This window comes from Mustela nivalis (genome assembly GCF_964662115.1).
Source record: "Mustela nivalis genome assembly, chromosome: 1".
Taxonomy (NCBI): Eukaryota; Metazoa; Chordata; class Mammalia; order Carnivora; family Mustelidae; genus Mustela; species Mustela nivalis.
Window position 1 is genome coordinate 189,890,245 of NC_139020.1, and position 17,418 is coordinate 189,907,662.

General features: G+C 45.3%; 1 protein-coding gene across 5 annotated transcripts in view; it reads left to right on the forward strand.

Moving 5' to 3' along the window:
* Positions 1 to 17,418, forward strand: part of ACOX2 (acyl-CoA oxidase 2) — a 31,665-nt gene that overhangs the window by 13,587 nt on the left and 660 nt on the right. For all 5 annotated transcript variants that reach the window (XM_082739150.1, XM_082739153.1, XM_082739154.1 and 2 more), the window contains 4 exons: positions 1,388 to 1,493; positions 6,008 to 6,225; positions 13,437 to 13,569; positions 16,777 to 16,880. In XM_082739150.1, coding sequence (XP_082595276.1) covers positions 1,388 to 1,493; positions 6,008 to 6,225; positions 13,437 to 13,569; positions 16,777 to 16,839 — 520 coding nt within the window. In that variant the 3' untranslated portion in view covers positions 16,840 to 16,880. The remainder of the gene's footprint in view (positions 1 to 1,387; positions 1,494 to 6,007; positions 6,226 to 13,436; positions 13,570 to 16,776; positions 16,881 to 17,418) is intronic.

Consider the following 17,418-nt stretch of genomic DNA (forward strand, 5'->3'; position numbering starts at 1 on the left):
AACTGAGCCACCCAGGCGCCCTGAACTTTTTCTATCTTTAGGCTCTTACTGTGATTTGCAGTGCAATGAATGTGCCCATTTGTAAATACCACAAATGTATCAGTATGTAAATACTGATAAATAATAAATACCAATACTGTATTTAAAATATCCCACAAACTGGGGCACCTGGGTGGCTCAGTGGGTTAAAGCCTCTGCCTTCGGCTCAGGTCATGTCTCAGGGTCCTGGGATGGAGCCCCGAGTTGGGCTCTCTGCTTGGTGGGAGCCTGCTCCGTCCCCCAATGCCACCACTGCCTGCCTCTCTGCCTACTTGTGATCTCTGTCTCTGTCAAATAAATAAATAAAATCTTTAAAAAAATAGAAATTTAAAAATAAAACACCAAAACAAGCTGGAAGAAATATTATCAGCATATGAAAAGAGGTCTTATACCCTTACCTGTGGTCGAAAGAATGGCTAATAATTATTTCAAGATCACAAGCAACTTTGGACATTCATTTATTTATTCCACAAATACTAAGTGCCTACAGGGCACCAGGCACTATTCCAGGCATTTTGGATTTATCAGGAAACCAGTCGCAAAAAGGCCAGGCCTTACAGAACTAATGTTTTAGTTGGGGGAGGTGGTGAGTGCCCAGTAAAGCTTTTCGGGGTAGTTAAAATGCCATTATATTGAATTTTGCTTGGAATTCGATGTGACATCTGTTTATCTACTCCCTGACAAGTAAGAAAAGATAAACATTGCTTAATAAACCGTGTGTTTTGCATAGAAACTCCAAGGGTCATGAGTGGATGGGCAGGGAATAGAAAATAAAAGAATAAAGTTTATGTACGTGGCAAATGACCGACTTAGTGGTTTGGGGGACAAGAGTTTGTTTAGTTTTCTTTTCTTTTCTAGCCTTTTAAGGTCCCTTAGGTAGAACCTGGAACAGACCAGGTGACTGACAGGTATCAGTAGCCTTTACAGGAAAACCATTGTCCTTGCTCAGCCACAGAAGGCAGTCAAGGGATGGCGTGGAAACACTGACATAAGGTGGCCTCTGCATTAGAAAGGAGGGTCAGTGCCCGCCCCGGAGCCCTGAGGCTTTCCAGCTCCAAGGTCAGGACAGCTCTACCCTTTACTGTGTGACCCCAGACCGGTGAAGTGAGCCAGTCTGGGACTCAGCTTTCCCAGTTGTAAATTGAGAATGCCTAGCCTTACAAGGGTTAGAGAGAGAATGTATAGTCACCATTTAGCTTTGCAACACAAACCAATAGTCAATCAACGGGAATGACTGCATTTCTACTTCTGAGGGATTCCCAGGTAGCCTGAGACCAGACTCCACCAGTGTCCTTCCCACTGAGTCAGGAAATGGAACCTTTTTTTTTTTCTCTTCTCTGGCCTTCAGGCTCATAAAGGACTCAGCATATCACCTAGAGACTCTGATACAAGCTGGGGCTGACTGGGCTGAGGCATGGAACCAGACCACGGTCATACACCTCCAGACTGCTAAGGTGAGCTGCCCCTCAGCTGAAGCGCCAGCTGAAAGGGACCTGTTTGATTCCTGAGCAGACCGTCACGCTGAGCAAATCTGAGCTCTGCCATTATTCCCCAGCCCGGCTCCGTGGCTGCCCTCGTTTCACTTCCAAGGCTTTCTTCCAGGGTATTTTAATTAAAGGACTTAAGTCCAAAGCAGTCTTGCTGACAGCTCTTAGGGAAAAATGTAATGAGGCAGTGTTATTGGATTTGCTTCAGGTTGTTCAAATAGTTCCTCCCAGATAGAAAAGCAGGTCAAGTCTCCCTTTAGCCCCACAGGCAAGCCTTAGATGTCTGATTCAATTTCTGCTATGTTTTGTGTTTGTGCATAATTCACATTCAGTCAGCAAATATTTGAGCACCCTCTCAACACCAGGCATGGGTTGGGGGCTGGGGCCTCCGTGGTGCCCTTACACCCAGTGCCATCAAGGCAGCACTGTGATGGGGAGACACAGGCTGCCGTGGGATCCCAGAGAGGTGCAGCTCTTACCCGGCGTGAGGATCCGAAAGGCTTCCCAGAAGGGACGTAGAGGCCAGGACTTCAAGGAGGAGCTGAAATTAGCCAGGCAAAGGGTAGATGCTGTGGTTTGGGAAACAAAGGTTTCCTGGCAAAGGGAACAGCAGATGGAAAAGGAAGAGGCAAGAAAAGGCCCGGTGCTTGAAGAAATGCAAATCCTCCCAAGGAGGAGCTCAAGGAGGAAGACTGAACCCAGGAGAGGAAGGCAGTTAGGGGATGGAGAAAGATAGGCAAGGCCTGGGACCTTGTGCCTCACTATGAGGAGTTTGGTTTTGTTCCATGGGAAGCCTTGGCCGACTTTGTATCACGGGAGTGAGGTGATCAGAGTTTCACTGTAGAAGAATCATGCAGGCTGCCTGGGGAGCAGTGGACTGGAGGCTGGAAGCCAGTTAGGATCAAGCAGCGGCAGTCTGGCCAAGGGCTGAGGATGGTCCCGACCATGACCTTGGCAGAGGGCATGGAGAAGAGTGGGTGGATGCAGACATATTTAGGGGGTAGGAGATAGTGACAGGCTTCTTAGAGTAGTGGGCTGGGAAAGAGGTTGAGTCCTGAGCTCTAGCTTAGGCAGCTGAGACTCTGTCCCTACCTACCGCTGGAAAACCAAGATGAATGCTCGGATCCTCAAGCATCAGGCCCAGGAACTGGCAGAAAAGAACTAGGAGTGCTTTGTAGAGCCCTCGCGGCACGGGCTGGGCATGAGCGCCCCCTGGTGACTCGCCCCCTCTACCACAGCAGCTGGTGCTGGTCTTAAAGGGGCCACCATCCTCCAGGCTGTGTCCACTGCAGAAGCACTCCCTGCTGTGCTAAATGTCCTATCAACACAGGCGAGGGTGAGCCAAGGCTGTGTTCTCATCAGACAAGCACAAAAGGAACCCCAGCTGCCCATGATGCATCCGTTTTCCAAATCTGTGCTCTGTCTTCCAGTGGAGTGGACACTGCATGCCAGGGTTACCTCATTACTAAATACCACCCTGGGGGGGGGAGAGCAGCATAATCTCCATTTCAAGGATGAGGAAGCAGAACTCAAAAGAATTAAGTCTCAGAAGTAGAAAATAGTTAAGATGCTTTGCTTTCCTCTCCCTCACAGAGGCAAGCTGTGTCCTCAGGGAGCCACTGTGTGTAAGGGAGGGAGGTGATCCCCGAGTTCTAGGGTTACCGAGGGTAGAGAGTTCCACCAGCCTAGAGGAGAAGAGCAAGTCCCTTCTCCTCCGGCCATTGTAAGCTGAAGAAGAGTGGCTTCCTGGGGAGATGGTGCCCAAGCTGACTCTCTGAAGTCAGAAGGGGCAGGGAAATCTGCAATTTCTGAGCTTCATGCTTTGGAAGAACCATCTACTCTACAGAACTCTTAAGCACCCACCAAGTCCCATCTAGAAACCATAAATATGCAGGTAGAGAGTGAGCAACAAAAGGGGAGTGGGGACAGCAGCAGAGTGGTGGCCCAAGTTCTGTTCCCAGCTCTGTGCATGACCGGCATCTCTATGTGACCTCCAGTGTCCTTCCTTCTCTGGGCTGTAACTTCCCAGTCTGTAAAACAAAGGGGCATGAAAAAGACCTTTAGGTTCTGACGAGTTCTGGTCCTATTATCTGAGACCCTGCTCAGGAGAGAGGTCTGTCCCTAGGACCGCGGGAGCAAATGCTGGCCCTCATTCTAATCCAGCCTCGGTCTCTCATGGCTTTGGCAATGCAGGGGAATGGTGAAGAGTACAGATGCTTAACCAGGAGATGGACTATTTTGGTGTGGATCTTATTACTACCACTTGCTTCAGGTGACCTTGAGCAAGGAACTTAATCCCTCAATGCCTCAGTCTCCTCATCTACAAAATGGAGCCAATCATAGTACCTACCTTTTAAGATTATTATGGAGATTAAATGAGTTAATACATGTAAAACGTAAAATGCACCTAGCATATAAATGCTACATATCCCACTCCACACACCAAATTAGTCAGGAGGCAAGGTTTAAACCAACACACACAAAAAGTAAATAGAGTTCATTGTATTTGGAGCATGGTGCCAAAGTTTGGCTCACCCTGTCACCGGAACAGAAGCCACGGAGGCCAAGACCCTCCAGCAGCTTTTTCCCACTCCACTCCACAGCCCAGGGCCCTGAGAGTTTAAGGATGTGGTCCTCATGAGAAAAGGGAAGCCGGGTCTTTCTGACTCAGCGGGGGCAGCAACGCACATCTGCTCCCCTTCTGCACCCAACTGTTGTGAATCCAGTGTGGCTGGGAGCACACCAGGTCCTGGCGGCAGAGTGTGTCGTTAGCCCCCCGTGTGAGGCCTCCGTGGGGAAGGCAGATCCTTTCCAAGTGAGAAACCTGATGGGCTCACTTTCCTGTTGAAGACTGTGGCTCTCTGACCCCCACAGAAAGAAATCCCAACTGATGTGATCTGATGTGTGTCTCGGGAGTGAATGGTCAAGAAAGAATTCTTGAGCCATTTTCGGTGCAAAAAAGGTGGTTTTATTAAAGCCCAGGAGCAGGACCAGTGAGCAGAAAGAGCTACCCTGAGAGTATGAGGAGCGATTGATTGCATACATTTAAACTGGGAGGGATGGAGACAAAAGGAGTTTTCAAAAAGGATTTTCATACATTCGAGAAGACACTGGATCCTGGAGGCCCCGTTATTGTCAAGCTAAGGTGTTTTTTCCCCCTCTAGCAAGGCATTAACATGAAGACAGTTCAGTTGTGCAGTTCAGTTCCTGGAGGAATGTCATACTCTGTCTGTCTCAAGTATTTGTCAGCGGGCTGCAAGTTAGAGGAAAATTTCATCTTATCTACATTTCTTTTGCCTTTGTTCCCCACTTCCCCAGCCGTGTGGCTCACGGCCCTTCACTGACGCGGGGCTATGTGGGGGGGCAGCCTCACCACTGCAGGTCGGTCATTGCCTCACTATGCCCCAGGGGGCAGCCCCAGCAGACTGGGGCAGCCTCCTGCAAGCACAGTCCAGTGTGCACGCAATAACTCCGGCCCTGTCCCTGCCCCTTGTCAGACTTCTTTGAACCCTCCAGACAGTCTAAGCCTTGCTACTTAAGGCATTACTGGGAAGCTACCCGGAAATTTGCATTTTCACGAGATGCTCAGCTGATCTGTATGCACATAAACATTTGAGAAGAGTTTTGTTTGTTTGCCTTTTCTCCCTCCCCACCCCCCACGTAATTCGTATACCTAACTTGATAACAATAATGTGCATTTGTCTTGGGGAGAAGGGGAATATTCAAAAATATTCAACAACCAGCAGTGGGGGGGAACAGACTAATCAGAAAGCACTACAGGCGGCACAGAAGCAGGGGCCTGAAAGCTTCCTGCTGGGTCAGGCATTCATCCTTTATTTGCAGAGCTGTGGGGAGGAGGGAGTCCCAGGGAAGGATCCTGGCTTGACAGAGAGGGGAGCCTCACTAGGTTGAGGGCTGCGGTCACTTACCAAGTGGAACTACTGACAAAGCCAGACTGTTGGGTATGGGTCAACTAACAGCCCTGCTTACCTTGCAGAGTTTACTTTCTAGCTGGGATACATTTTATGTCCATCATGTACCTCTACTTTCTCACCCCAAGACACACAAAAGCTCGTGTGTGTACACACACACGTACACACACACACACACACACACCGCTGCCTGGAACACGGCAAACAACAAACAGCTGTTTTCTTCAGAAATGTGGTGCTGTCCTCCACTGTCTCCAGGCCAGCCTCCAATACCCCTGTACTCTTTCTATTTTCAAACCTCCTTGAAATTTCCCCAAACAAAATGGGGAAGCTACCAAGTCCCAGAGCCCACAAGCCCCCAACCGGAGCACATGTGCGAACACATATTCACACGCGCACACACACCCCATGGGGACTCGCGGTGAGCTGGGGGGTGGGGGTGGGGAGGGACACATGGCCACAGCGACCTCACCCCAGCAGTCTTGCCCAGCTTCCAAGATGACTTCTGGAGTCAGAAATAGGAAGCTGATGGATCTTCGTGTCTTTTAGGCACACTGCTACTATATGAGTGTGAAGAGCTTTACAGAAACTCTGGAGAAACTGGAAAACAAGCCGGCAGTTTGGCAGGTGCTCAAACGCCTCTGTGACCTCTATGCTCTGCACAGCATCCTGACTAACGCTGCTGACTTTCTCCATGATGGCTTCCTGTCTGGGGCCCAAGTAGATGCGGTGAGAACCGGCTACCTGGAGCTGCTCGGCCTTGTCCGGTGAGTGGCTGGCCCCCAGACCCTCAGACCGTGCTAATCTTCCGAGAAGAGCCCCACACTCTTAGTTTCCTTCCCACTCCGAAACCTGGCGCTCCAGGACTTTGCTAAACAGGGTCCGGTAGAAGCAGCAACCACTCTGGAGAGGCTGACCCGGTAGCACAGTTACCTCAAGGTAAAGCGTGATAGATTAATGAAAGGAAAAAAATGAAAAAACAATTAGAAATAAAAATGCTTAAAAACAAATAATCGCCACCAAATACTCTTCAACACTGTAAAGGAAATAAGGAGAGTAACTAAATGAAGCATCCCACCGTATTCATAGTGTGCATAGTATGCATTATTACATGCATTGTATGCATGTAATAATGAGTCTTCATCATAGCTCATATTTAAGGAACACATATATGTGCCAGGCATTATGCCAAAAGCTTTCACGTGCATCATCTCTCTTAATCCTTACAGCCTTCTGAAATGAACACTATTAATCTCCCCATTTTAGGGAGGAAATTCAGGCTGAGGGGAGGAAGTACCTTGCCCCAGGTCTCAGAATCAGCCAGGGGAGATCAGGGGGCACTCTGGGGCCTGACCTGAGAATATGCTCTTCAACTGTGTTAAAGTTAAGGTGGGGCGATTATTTGTTTCAAATAGAGCCTTGTCTTTTTGAATGGGCTCAGGCAAACCCTTACTAAGTGGGCTAAACTTACTTTAATCCTCGCTCAGCTTCATGATGATTATTTTTTTTAAACCTGGTCATTTATACAAAGATTCATAAAGCAATAATACAAACAGTTCTTAAATGCACGCAGTTCAGGGTCATGACATACTAATGCGGCCCTTCCATTCTGTTACATTGTATATAATCTAGATGATCACTTTAAAAACATTGAAACCAAAGCCCCAAACTGAACAGGGCACTGGAAGAAACAAACAAAACAGGGTAGGCACTGTTGTCTCTAGGATAAAAATGGGCTACTTGAGAGTGCAACTTTTCTGAGAAAATAGGATGACTGTTTCATGTGGGGTGGTATCACGTGTGTGTGTGTGTGTGTGTGTGAGAGAGAGAGAGAGAGAGAGAGAGAGACTTTTCCCCTAGAACCTCCAATAGTTCACACTATCTATAAGACTAAGATGATAAAAAAGCCCAATAAGCTACTTGTGACAAAGTTTTTTTTAAAAAATCTAGATCAAATTATTTTTATTTCTAACAACATGCAACATGCTACAGACCATTTATGAGTCCATATAAGCACCTAATAGATATTCAGTGGTCAGCAAATGTTCAATTAAACCATCAAAAACTATCAAAAATACATTTTTTACAACTATGGCCCAGGTATTAAACTTTTCCTAATAGAGAGAATCCAGTGGTGAGAACCATTAATAGCAGAACTGAGTATTACACAGGTCAAGCTCAAGTGTACCTAATTCTGAAATGCTTGGCATTTTATTATTTTTCAAAGATTTACTTATTTAGGGGCACCTGCCTTCGGCTCAGGTCAAGAACCCAGGGTCCTGGGATGGAACCCCACATCGGGCTCTCTGCTCAGCAGGGAGCCTGCTTCCTCCTCTTTCTCTCTGTCTGCCTCTCTGTCTACTGGTGATCTCTGTCAAATAAATAAATAAAATCTTAAAAAAAAAAGATTTACTTATTTATCTGAGAGAGAGAGAGAGAGAAAGAGTATCTGAGCAGGGCATGGGTACGGAGGGAGAAGGAAAGAGAGAAAATCTTCAAGCAGACTCCTGCTGCGCACAGAGCCCAAGGCACAGGGCTCTGAGATCATGATCTGAGCCACAATTAAGAGTCAGGGGCTTAACCCTCTAAGTCATTGGGCACCCATGAAATGCTCTGCATTTTAAAGCATATGAAGTCAATAAGATTCTAGCCTGATTGACATAGATGAAACACAAAAGATCACCCTAACACCTCAGAAGCATGATTTTTTAAATTGGCTACAGCAGGGGCGCCAGGGTGGCTCAGTGGGTTAAGGCCTCTGCTTTCGACTCGGGTCATGATCCCAGGGTCCTGGGATCGAGCCCCACATCGGGCTCTCTGCTCAGCAGGGAGCCTGCTTCCTCCTCTCTCTGTCTGCCTCTCTGCCTACTTGTGATCTCTGTCTGTCAAATAAATAAATAAATCTTAAAAAAAAAAAAAAACCTGCTACAGCATTTCTAGGTGCTTGCCTTGGTGCTGGAGATTTGCAACTTAAAACCAACAGCACTGACACAAACAGGCAACTTATACATGCATTTAACCCACAAACTGATTTACTCACATTATGGTTTTTTTTTTTTTAAGATTTTATTGATTATTTGACAGAGAGAGAGAGATCATAAGTACGCAGAGAGGCAGGCGGTGGAGGGGTGGGAAGCAGGCTCCCCACTGAGCGGAGAGCCCAATGTGGGGCTCAATCCCTGGACCCTGAGACCATGACCCAAGCCGAAGGCAGACGCTTAACCCACTGAGCCACCCAGGCACCCCCATGTTATGTTATGGTTCTTAAGTAACATTCCTATCACTGCAAGGGAGTTAGGTATGTAACAGACATCGTGCGTGTAACAGTTCTGTGTCACAGTTCTGTGTCACAGTTCCCTCCCTTGATTACTTACTCTGATTTCTGAGATGACAAATGAAGGATGGCACACTATTTCATGTGACACTAAGAACCAGCTCTCTGTGTAACGGTAATTAACTGACCCACAGTTTACAGTTGTTTAAGGGGTCATAAAATCTCAGGTGGAGGACAGACAGGTGAAGACAGCAGACTGACCATATGCATTTACTTTTGTTCCCTCCTGAAACCCATGAAAATACCAGCAAATGGATTAAAAACTTTTTAAAGGTATAAATTGACAAAAAGAACAAACCAGGGATGGGCACCTGGGTGGCTCAGTTGGTTCAGCGACTGCTTTCGGCTCAGGTCATGATCCTGGAGTCCCAGTACTGGGTCCCACATTGGGCTCCCTGCTCAGCAGGGAGTCTGCTTCTCCCTTTGACCACCCCCCTTCTCATGCTCTCTTTCAGTCTCTCTCTCAAATAAATAACTGAACAAAAATTTTAAAAAGAGGAAAAAAAAAAACAGGGGAGGAAACTTGAAAGTAAGAAAGTAGATGGACAGTGACTTGGCAGAGCTGAGAAAAACTGAATTACAAACCAGAGTGGGAAACAAGTTATACCAAAGAACCCCAAGAACTAACAGCACTGTGTACATCTGGCAATCAGGGTGAAGGGAAGACCCACAGGAGGGGCTGAAAGTCTATTTCAGAAGGAGCTGAACTCCTAGCTCCCCTCCTTCTCTGCAAGCAGTTTTGAGATTCTCTGACCCCACCCTGGCAGAAGGGCACACAGATGGTCTGTGGGCCAGGGAACATCGAGCATAGTTGAGAATGAGGCTACCCACAGAAAACAGGGGCCTGGATAAATGTTTATAGGCTAAGTGCTAACCTAAGCCCCCTCCCTCAGCCCTCTTTCCCCTGGGTCCCAGAAAACTGGCAGCCAGGCCAGTAGCTACAAGAAGATGATAGCATACTCCTTCTCTGGAGAATCTGAACAGCCCAAGGGAGACAAAACTGAAGATACTGACACATGGGTCCCCCCCCAGTTCACGCCATACTGAATCCCACACATTGACAAGCATACCCAGACTTGTAATCAGCTAGCTAGTGCCCCACTCATAGCTACGATTAGACACTCAGGATCCCCAGACACCTGGGGGGGAACCCCTGACATAAAAGAGACCCCCAATAAGCAAGAATGAAACAAACTGGACTGCACAAGAGAATCTTCAGGGAAAAGGAATCTTTTTAAAAAGATGAGTAATATCCTTAAAGAGTTAGGAGGAGATACAGCAAGCACAAAATAAGAATGTTATTTCTTAAAAAGTAATATTCAGGGAGGAAAAAAAAAAAAAAACCTCTGTGAAACCAGAAAACGATAGTAGAAATGGAAAAGTCAGTGGAAGGACCGGAACTGAAAGTTACGACAAAAAGATAAAAATTAGAAAAGATAAAAATAGCAAGAAGACTGATCTTAACTGTCCATCATCTGAAAAAGCAGTCTAGAAAGGGCAGACAGAGAAAATAGAAGGGAACAAACCATTAACAGAATAATTCAAGAAAATACTCCTCAAATGAAGAGCACAAGTTTCAGACTGAAAAGGCCATAGATGTTTACAGACTAGAGGAGACAAACACACACGGAAAAAATAAGTCAAGCACACAGTGTGCAAAATGGTAAGTAAATGCTATGAAGAAAAGGAAAGCAGGGAAGGGGATCAGGAATCCTGGGAGTGCAAAGCAGGGTGGGGGGTGGGGGACTGTAGTTTTCTTTTATTTCTTAAGGATTTTACTTTTAATCTGTATGCCGAAGGCAGGGCCCGAACTCACAACCCCAAGATTAAGAGTCAGTCTACTGACTGAGCCAGCCAGGTGCCCTGGGGACTGTAGTTTTAAATAAGTCAGAGAAGGCCTCTCAAGGAGGGTGATGTTTGAGGAAAGATCTCAAGGGGTGGGGACAGGAGAGAAGCCACAGGGTTGGCTGGGAAAGGAGCACCCCACGCAGAGAAGTATAAACGCTGGAGGCGAGAGCAGGCTTGGCGTGTCCATCCAGAGAACAGACAACAGTGACTGAGGTGGGGGAAGGACAGCAGAGGTCAGAGAGTTTAGGGTGTACCAGGCCAGGGGCGAAAGGGGGTAGAGATCATCGCCAAGACTTAAGATGTTGGCTCTTACTTTGTGTGAGAGTGGGAGGGTTTTCAGTATTTCAATCATCTGATGAATTTTTCTAAAGGATCATTCCAGCTGCCATATTAAGAAGTGACTGGGCAAGGAGGGTGAATAAAAAGCGGGGAGCCCAGCTAGGAGGTTACCTCAGTAACCCACGGGAAAGATGATGCAGGGTTAGACTAGGTGATGGCACTGGAGGTAGTGGGAAAGGGCTGAAGTTTAGGTGTATTTTGAAGGTAGAAGAGGATTTGCTGACAGATCAGATGTGGGGTGTAAGCGACAGAGAGCAGCACAGGTTTTTGGCCAGGACAGAGTTGCCATTCGCTACAAAGCACCAGGTTTGGGCAGGATGTGCAGAAGGTGTAGAAGATCAGGAGTTTGGCTTTGAACATGTTCACTTTGAAGAGCCTGTTAGAAATCAAGGAAGATGTTAATAAGCAGGTAAGTGAGACGGGAGAGATAAATTTGGAAGTCATTAGCATATCGCTGGTATTTAAAGCCCTCAGAAGGATATCACATGGAGTGACTGTAAAAGACAAGATGCCCCAGTACTGAGTCTTGGGACCCTCCAAAGAGGAGGAGAGGTGGTGGCCCTGACAAGGGCTATTTCAGTGGAGTGGTGGAAGTGAAAACCTGAACGGATCTAGTCTCGGAGAACAGGTGGAGGAGAAAAAATAGCAAAGCATAAACAAGCACAACACTTTTAAAGAGTTTTATCATAAAGGGGAGCCAAGATCTGGAGTAGATGACGGAGAGGAAAAAATAGACTCAAAAGTTTGTTTTCAAGATGCGAAATAGGAAAGCACGTGTGTATCTGAAAATGACCCAGTGGAGAAAGATTTTGACATTGTAGAGGAAAGGCAAGAGAATTTCTAGAATGTTCTCTAGAAGGCAAGAGGGGAAGGCATCTAATGGACGAGGAAGGACTGAAGTGAGCTGGGCACTTGGAAAGCATACCTGTACTAAAAGAGAAAGCACGCAGAAATATATGGGCGAGAACTTGTGGCTGGGCTCTTACTGAGTCTATTTTATCAGTGAAATGGAACCAAAAGTCATCTAAGTAAGAGAGATGGGGAGGCGGGGAGTGTGCATTTAAGATTCAGAGAGAAGGTGTGAAATAATCATCTAAGAGAATGGGAGTGTAAAGGAATTAGAGCGATGTCATATGATCACTAGGCAGCAGGAAGGGAGTTACATACACCACTTGGCACTGGTTTCCCAGTCACCTATAGCTACAAAGGCACAGAGTCAGTGAAAAACTGCTGAATCTGTTTTTGAGGGAGTAAATGTAACAGACCAGGCATTTCAGCTGAATAAGGAAGGAAGGGAGGCCACCAGGAGGATGAGGGACATGAAGTAAGTGGTGGGTGTGGATAGGGTCAAAGAAGTGTGAACAGCCTGAAATGGAAATGCTCTCACAGTGATGGTGAGGGGTCACCCAGAGATGACAACAGGTAGGTACAGTATCCCAGTCGGCTCAACTGCTTTGGGTGTAAACAATGGCAGTGTTATGCTTTAGATCCTTTCCTTAAAAAAGGAAGAGAAGCATGTGAACATTTGTTTAAAATACTTCATTCGATAGGCTAAAATAAAACATATTTCGTTGATTGAAAAAGAAAGGGGGGGGGCTATCAGAGTCAGAACTCTAGAGGGAGTAAGCTAACAGGGCCGGAGCCAGCAACAGGAAGACACCCCACATCGCCATCCCAGAAAAGGTGCCCATGTGGAGGACCGAGACCTGGGGAGGGCTCCTGCCGGCGAGTGACAGCGCAACAGGATCAGCGGAGAAGATCCCAGAACGTTGAGGCCACATTTTAGAGGAACATTCATGTAAGCAATGAAATCACTAAGGATGATGACAGAGGAAATGGGGAAGAGAAGCAGCAGACCAGGAGGTACATCACGAATGGAGAGACCTGGTAGGGACACAGCTCAGCTGTGAGCAGGATACATGAAGTCACCATCATACACACACATACAGTCATCACAATGGAAGCCCCTAATGCAAGTCTGACTCATTCATAACTATACTAGGAGCAGGAAGGCCGAGGAGAAGCAATGCCAGGGCTGGGGCTGGGGGTGGGGGGGAAGGGGGGATGACATATAGGGGTGAGGGTAGGGGACCAAAAACATATCCTTATCTTTTTGTAATGGAGAGTTGACAGATAATATCTAAAACAGAACAATCCAGAAGAGGCAATCCGAACAAGATAGAGACATTCAAAATATATCAGCTTAAGGACTGAAACGGATTCCAGGGGTGGGGGAAGTAGAAGGGAGACAGGGAGGTGCTGATTTTAAGTAGCAGGCTCTATAGTTGTGTAGAGAACAGATCAAAAATCAAAAGTTCTAAAAAAAATTTAAAGCTGAGTTGTTAAAAAGTGAATAATGATCTAGCCTCTAATTAGGTATTGTTATTCACCATCCCTGATTAATTAGATTCATAAGAGCAATCTAAAATACTCACAAACTCTTGTTTTCTCTCACAGGAAGGATGCCATCTTGTTAACTGATGCCTTTGACTTCACGGATCCCAGTTTAAATTCAGCACTTGGCTGTTACGATGGAAATGTCTATGAACGTCTGTTCCACTGGGCTCAGAAGTCACCGACCAATACTCAGGTAGTTGAGTAGAACACGTTATAAATTATGTAAGAGAGCAGAGAACAAGCAGTGAATACAACTCCATGTTTTCTCATTTTAACTGATCCCCATTAGGTTGGAAATTGCTTGGCATAGCGTGTCTGTTGAAAATATTTTGAGAATACATAAAAGAAACCAGGAGTGGGGATATGGCCCAGCAGGAACAGAGTCTGGACTGTAATCAGCAAAAGGCATTGCTCAGAATTTGGTAAAGGGAACTAGGAGGAAGGTTCAGGCTCTAAATCATGGCTTGACATACCCCAAGGGCATATACACATAGTGGCAGACTGGCTTTTAAATAACAAAAATAAGATAAATCATTGCAGTGATTTAACCATCTTATTTTCAGCCTTTTAACTCTCAGTTTTGTGTTGATATAAATGGGTACTCAGAGGGGACAGGAAGCTTGGGATGTGGGGGAACACTCTCAGATCCGACCATCTGCTGGAGACACCTCCTTTCTCCGCATTGAGGAACACAGCCCCAGGAACAAAGAAGGCTGCTGCAGGGCCATCGGCAGCCCAGCAGAGCCGTATAAATGACCATTACGAGGGTTATGGCAAAAAGACCCCCAGCTGTCCTAAGAGAGAATACCAGAACTCGGTGTCATTGACAGGAGAGGGGAGGACTCCTAAAATCCTAATGATCGAGGGCCCGCATCACAGACCCTCTGCTGTAAGCCTCACTGGAAAAGGTTATGAATGTCAAGGACTCCAATTACTGGAGTAAAGAAATAAACCCTATTTTTAGAATGTGGTAACCCATATTTAATAGCAGATTTGATACAGATGATCAAAACAAAGGTAATCTATAGATACGCAACAGATAATTTTAAGCTCTATAGTGCACATATGTTACTCAGATAGGGAAGCCTACTCTTTTACCCCTTAGGTCAAATTTCAGAAAAGGTGTCTCAACGCCTCATAAAATTGGCAACTCTCAGACTTTCATTCACACTTAGCGTGGTGTTAGACTTACTCTTCACATTTTGCATCCTGTCATACCTCATGGCTTAATCTACCACGATTATCTAAAATTAGAACACAACTGGTCACCTCCAAGATGCTTGCCAGAGGCCAATCCATTTTGGCCACTCCCCGTCTCCAGGGAGGCAGCCTTTTAACCTGACAAGAAAATAGAAAGAACTCACCTAGAAGAAAGGTTGATACATTTACCGCTTCATACAGTCAAGCTACTTCTGGCGTTTTACTTTTTCTAATAATTAGATCTCCCTGCTTTCTACTGTTTAAATCCTGGCGTGAAACAGCAATCCTCCTACTCCAGGTGAGCTCCTGTGGTCTAAGGAAAACTGTATCATGCCCTTTGATGTGCCGGTGAGAAACCGAGCCTGCCGTACACCTGCCAGCAAATGCTGATCTATTTAGCTCAGACAGGCTTAACTAGCAATACGAGGAGGAAACATGCCAGTTCTGATTCCTCATCTTCGCTAAAGAACATAGGGAGTGCCTTGGTTTGTTGTTGTTGTTTTTTACACTTTGTGTCTCCTCTTTACTTTAAAAGCACTGAATCTGGATACTATATGAGGGCAGGTTTATGGAAATGAGGGGCATGACTAGTCCATGGCATCAACAGATCTGGTAAAATGTTGTATTTCTTCCCATTCACTTCTGTTTTTCCTTTTCTCCTGCTACTTGACTGTGAACAAGGAGGGAGTCTTCCTCTTCCTAAGTCCAGGATCTGTCTCAGAGTAGAATCTTTCCATTTTTGGAATAAATGAACACAGTTTTATGATCCTCACAGTGGGCCGGAGAACCTGCTGTAGACACCGTAGGCGCTGTAGACTTCCTGCCCATTGTGACTTACGTCACTTGGCTAAAAGGGGGCCAGGTATAGCAGTGTGGCTCTTCCACGCACAGTAACTTGGGCATGTGAGGTTATCAGTGACCTTGGGGAATTGTTGTCGGTGAGTTAAAATGGCAGTCGGTTGACCACTGACATAGAGCCACATAATCTTCTATCACTGGCTCCTTGAGAGTCTACCGAAAAAGCACTTTTAAGGTATGTATTTCTAATCTGCTATAGATAAATCTGAAGCTGCAATAAGAGACATTTTTCCCCTTCATTTGCACTAGTAGAAAAAGGCATGTGACAGGTATTTCAAATAAATTAAAAAACAACAGCTACGTTAAAACACACCTTGGAGACACAACATTACAAACGGGAATATACTTCATCAACATTTTCTACCAAAAGAAAAGTGCTATGCTAAGTTAAATGTCTTAGAACCCTAAGACAGTCTCTGTTCTGTCTGGGCAGGTTGAGTGTTGAGCTCTATCCCTAGACAGGACGATCCGCTTTCTCATAGTTTCCTCTAGCCATGGTGTGTTTTCTGGCTTTTTTCCTGAGCTGGGTACTATTTCAAGCCAGATTCTCCAAAGGAATCGCAAAAGGCTGTTCCTGCTCCTGATGTGAATTCATATTTAAGCGATTACCTATAGATGCAAACAGCGCAAGAATCACCGGGGATTTCAAAACAAGAATCCTATATCCCCTAAGTATTCTACTGTAAAAATTTGTCCAAGTAGCTGCTAGAAGCATTAAACATACCTACTGATTCATTCATTCAGTCGGTCATTCAGTAAATATTTATTGAGCATATGCTATATGCCAGAAACTATTCTATGTACTAAGGCTACAGTGGAGAACAAAAGAATCATAGATCCTGTCTTCAATGAGGAGCTTCAAGTTTTAGGCAAGTCAGGCAAAAAATTTAATAAACAAGTTAACATAAAAGATGAGGCTAGAACTATAAAGGAAAGAATCAAGACACACAGTAATGAACAATGGGGAATAACCTACTCTGACATAGAATCTTGATTACCTTAGGCCACCTTCTGATTCCTTGCTTTGTGGTTAATGTTCAATTTCAAAGAACCTCAAAAAGTCAAGCATTTTATTTGTATTAAATTCCAAAAGCAAATGATAAGCTGTTTCTAGTTGGCCACCTGCATCCACGATTTAAAATCTGCATGAGAAAAGGAAGGATGCCCTTTGGAAAAAATGTTTCTCCATATGTTCACACAAAATGCCTTTAAAAAATAATTTTTAAAATTAAGAATCTTATGTAATGTTACTTTTTTGAAACTAAAAACTTAATTTGAAGGTAGAAGTCATTAATCCCAGCAGAAATTAATGTCCTAACAATGCACTTTTTTCCACAAATAGGAGAACCCTGCCTATGAGAAATACTTAAGACCGCTATTACAAAGCTGGAAATCCAGGCTGTGAAGTCATCAACGGCATTCAAGAGGCACCACTGTGTGATAATGGTACTATGGCATATACAGCATTAAATTTTAAAGTATGCTTCACATACACATTATATATTTCAAAGTGCATATATATATTGTTTTTAAAGTAAGCTCTAGGGACACCTGGCTGGCTCAGTCAGTTAAGCATCTGCCTTTGACTAAGGTCATGATTTTGGGAGTCTTGGGGTCCTGGGATGGAGTCCTGCATTGGGCTCCCAGCTCAGTGGGGAGTCTGCCTCTCCCTCTCTCCCCCACTTCTGCTGTCTCTCTCTCTAATGAATAAGTAAAATCTTAAAGAAAAAAAAAAAAAACAATAAAGTAAACTGATACCCAACGTGGGCTGGAATTTACAATCCCAAGATCAAGAATTACATACTCTACCAACTCAGCCAGCCAGCCATCCCCTGAAGTATTTATTTTTTTAAAGAGTGGGTCATTATCTGCGTGGACTGATAAAACATCTATGATTTACTTCAAGATAATCCATGAAAGGAAAAGAGGAGAGCCAATAGCTGAAGACAGTCATTGGGTCCAGGGGTGTTTGCACTATTCGACT